This window comes from Epinephelus fuscoguttatus, linkage group LG1 (assembly GCF_011397635.1).
Source record: "Epinephelus fuscoguttatus linkage group LG1, E.fuscoguttatus.final_Chr_v1".
In the NCBI taxonomy this organism is placed as follows: domain Eukaryota; kingdom Metazoa; phylum Chordata; class Actinopteri; order Perciformes; family Serranidae; genus Epinephelus; species Epinephelus fuscoguttatus.
The window spans coordinates 10,986,092-10,990,426 of NC_064752.1; the positions used below are offsets into that span (position 1 = coordinate 10,986,092).

A 4,335-nucleotide genomic window follows, 5' to 3' on the forward strand; every position below is an offset into this window, starting at 1 on the left:
GACATGGCACCTACAATCACTGCAGCCATCCAACAACATTTAAATATTGTTATTGAAAGCTTGTCTTTGTTCATGCCAACATTTACTCCAGAATAAGTTTATTAATGACTTTGTTCTTCTTCCTGCAGCTCAGAAAGCCTCTGGTGGAGAAGTTACGCAGAGAGCGAATCAACAGCAGCATTGAGCAGCTCAAGTCTCTCCTGGGTCCAGAGTTCCTCAAACAGCAGCCAGACTCCAAGCTGGAGAAAGCAGACATCCTGGAGATGACAGTTTGTGTCCTGACACAGCTGCAGCAGCAGCATCAACAGCAGAGAAGACTGCTGAACCACTTCAACAAGCTGCAGTGTTCCTCTGATAACAACCTGACAGAGGCTGACTTCTCTCCTCTGAGCTCCACAGTCCAGACCAGCATCACCAAAGAACAGAGTCCAGTCAACAGCGCCCTCTGGAGGCCGTGGTAGACACCTACAGACTGGAGTTACTACCAGACAAACTCAGATGACCATATTGGTCAAAGATTACTGGAAATGAATTCTTCTGAATTCTGACATTTGATGAACTTGTTCTTCTGTTTTACACAAGGTTTTATTTTGTGTGTTTTCCTGAGGAAATGACAACAACAATATCTTTCATTAAGAAAGAGAACTTCTTGTCATGCAATTACTGTCATCATACATCACTGTACTTCTTGTATTGGTAGTATATAATGCTATTTCAACATTTGTTATTGATCATAGTGATCAAAAAACTTTAAAACTCTTATTTTGACATACTGTCATGATAGCCTTTGATCTTTCTGATTACTTTTAACGAATCTGTTTTTAGATCCAATTGTTTATCCTTTTATGCTAAAAGATTTGATTAGTGTCACAATTTTTTTGTGATACTTTTATGTCTCATTGCACATCATGTTTTGGTACAATAATGTGCATGGAAAAATGTATTACCTCTTGATAGGTACTGATTATCTGAATTGTAATGAACATTCTCTCACTTTATGTGATTACTGAAAAATGATCTGTTGTAAGATCAACATGTTTATTCATTTACTGAAAACATTTTTTTAATGTCTCACTGTCACAGTTTTCCAGTGACCATGTGATTTTTTTACATTTTGATTATCAAACCAGTTTAGTGGTTATTAAGAACAATGTGACCTGTTGTAAGGTCAGTTTTTAATATTTTGTCTTTTGTTGACTAAATGTAAATGTTTTTATCCATTTGAGGTAAAAATCTCAAAAGTATGATGTGGACTGTGTCCTCCAATATTGTGTTTGTCTTTTATAAAGACAGTTGTTCCTTTACTCTCTCTGAGTACCGTTGTTGTGATGTATCATCACCTCTAGTTGGAGCTTTCATGCTTTATATGGCTCATTGTGCCATGTTGAATAAAAAACATTGCCAGCTGAAAATATTTCTCATGTTGTTGTGTCTTTTTATGATGATGAAAATTAGACTTTCATCCTTTATTTTCATCTAAAAATAATTGACACAGGGCTCCATCATTGGTTCTACCTTTGATTGACAAATCAAGATAAAACTCAGCCCACACACTTATTGTTTACCCATAACATGGCTGTTCAGTGTTAAACTAAGCATTGGAATGTGGTTCAATTAAGAAATCAGTGTTATCTCACTCTATCATTATGGAGTAGGTGAAATCATCAAACCAAATGACAAAATCTACATTTCAAAGACAGTTTTGCTACATCATTATTTTGTATAACTGTCTGTTTCAGGTATTTTAATGTGAAAATGTTATGTTAACCATCTCTCACTTTAAAGAGGTCAGGCATTGTATCTGATGAGATGCATAATGAGGCACACTTCTATTGTTCCTCCAATAAAAGCAGTGAAAGGACAGAGTGTGGGAAACCAGAGGAAACTCACTCACAGAGCCCTGAGGGACAATAGATAAAGACCTTTGCCCTGAGGGGACAGAGATTAAAGACACCCTGGCTTCTCAGGCTGAAACTTGTTTTGAATATTTGCTGTTGGTTGTAACTGTTCCTCTGATATATATCAGCTTCAACACGCTTTTAAACTATTGTAATTCCATCCAGCGAGAGCCCAAATTTTTAGCACAGTGTTTGAAAAGGTTTCTCTCAGTTATACAATGCAACATTTAATTAAATTGAAAATTGGGTTAATTTCACCAAATGTTATGTTTCTCAGAATTCCAACCAGAATTGTTGTAGTGGGGGCTGAGGGAGAGTGGGACTGATTACCCATGGCCCTCCATAAGCGTGGCATGAAAAGTTTAATTTTGTTTGCAGTTTTTTATTTCTAAGTTATTTGTGCCATAACTTAATTAAAGCTGGCTGAATAAATGGTTTAAAGGCTGTTTTTTTATATCTAAAAAATAGCGGAAGCTCTCTAAATCCTCTCTCACCCCTTTAAAAGGCACAAAATGCTTTAGTCGGCCCCTGCTGCTAGATTAGCTTCACTCGGCAGCCAAAACATAATGGTGATCCATTGAGGGACTGCTAGATTTTGCTGTATTTCAAGGGCTTTTATTGTGGAAAAAAAAGTGGAGCCAATTGGAGTAACAATGTGGGAGGCAATGAAGTGTTTGCCGCCTTGGTTCAGACTACAGGGCCTCAATGTTATTATTTCATTGCCTTCATTAGTATGGGCGCAATGCTAGTTGGCAGTAGACCGGCACGGCAGCAACTGATATTTTAGCTGATCGGCTTATTTCCTGTAGTGTAAACAGTGCCACAAGACTAGGGACACTCAAGATGGTCAGTGTCACAACACCATTTAGATGCATGCATGCGTGTGAGTGTGTGTGTGTGTGTGTGCGTAACACAAACAGCACAGGAGCAGCTCTGGAGCAGTAAAGCAGTGCGCACCTAAATGATACCAAAATGCAGCAGAGACTCTCAGTACAGTTTTTTTAAATTACAAGACGATTTTGGTACAAACATTTATCCACCAGTGTGACGGATTTAGTTGCCAAACAGAAAATTTACTCGCATTTGGCATGTGGCAGGTGTTAATTTCGGACCCTACAACTAACGCTGCTGGAACACCAACACAGACTGTCATGTCTCCCAAGAAAGGGAGATAGGGGTCCCAAAGAACAAAATTCAAAAGATGCGTGAGAGAGACATGGATCAAGACAGGAAGGGCAGGGGGCCGACAGAGACTGCTCATGCATAGGGCCCAGAATTTGGTGCAACGTCCCTGATTACAACACTCCAGCTTTGAGCAGCAAACAGCTGAAACCAAAACTACTCTGCAAGTTTCATTTGATAAGGCTGTTTCACACAGAGAAATGTCAAGACTACTAAATCAGGCCATAAACGACATTGAGAACCAAGAATTTACCCAATTAAATCAAGCACCAATGCTTCAGAAAACAAGGCAATCCTGCCTTCACAACATACACTATCACTGTCTTATTAGCAGGCCCCAAGGCAATCTGCAGTTGTTGGTTTTTTCTCGTTATAGGCAATATTCATTTATGACAACAGTTGTTTTTGAACAAATATAACCTCACACAATACATTAAAACCTAAAATTACATCAAGCAGGCTAAAATAATCACTTAGTTAATTTTAGTAGAAACTTTGAATCAGAAATTTTACTTAATCATGATTAGTCTACTGAAAGAAAAAAGTAAACATTTGTTTGGAAAGTCAATCAACAAAGTGTGGGAAACATGGACATTAAAATGGAGGGTTCAATATGGAGCAGAGAGAACAAAAATTAATTTGCCAATCTACTATCTATTAACAGCAAGTCCAACTGCTGACAGTTCTTCTCACTACACCACTATCTTTGATTTAAAGCTAACTGAATACAACACAGGATTGTTACACACATGCACAGGGAGGTGGAGGAGATGGTGACAACATTATGGGTTTTACAAGCAGCGTAAACTACATCCATTATTCAACACCATGGACAGCAACAGTTTACACAAGTACCAGAGGAAGACAGTGCTAATTGTAGACCATAAGGCTTTAGCGTTAGCTTACAGTTAACTTACTCACCTGAAACTTGAAGAGAGGAGGGTCTGTGGTGAACAGTCATGAGGATAACATCCTTTCAGTCACCGTTGTTACTTTAGGTTTGGTTTCTGTTGAAATGACAGCTAACAGTCACTGTGCATTTTCGGGCCGTCTTCAGTTAGGTCCATCAATGTTCACTGAAACTGTTCGTTAAATCCACTGTTAACGGTTGAAACGGTTCTGAGCTCGACACGGTCTCTGTTCTTCTGCCTTTTGTATGAACACACAAAGTTTGAGACATACTTGCTTTGGTTTGTTTGGTCCAAAAAGCATCCGCATAGTGGCAGGAGTCCCAACAGACAGCGGAAGACCCAGT

General features: G+C 38.8%; 1 protein-coding gene across 1 annotated transcript; it reads left to right on the plus strand.

Annotated features, from left to right (window-relative positions):
- LOC125889476 (transcription factor HES-5-like) lies at positions 1-598 on the plus strand. Its single transcript, XM_049577509.1, has 2 exons — positions 1-48; positions 129-598. Exons 1-2 carry the CDS (start codon positions 4-6, stop codon positions 459-461), a joined length of 378 nt encoding a protein of 125 aa, XP_049433466.1. The 5' UTR covers positions 1-3; the 3' UTR covers positions 462-598.
- Positions 599-4,335: the final 3,737 nt, after the last annotated feature.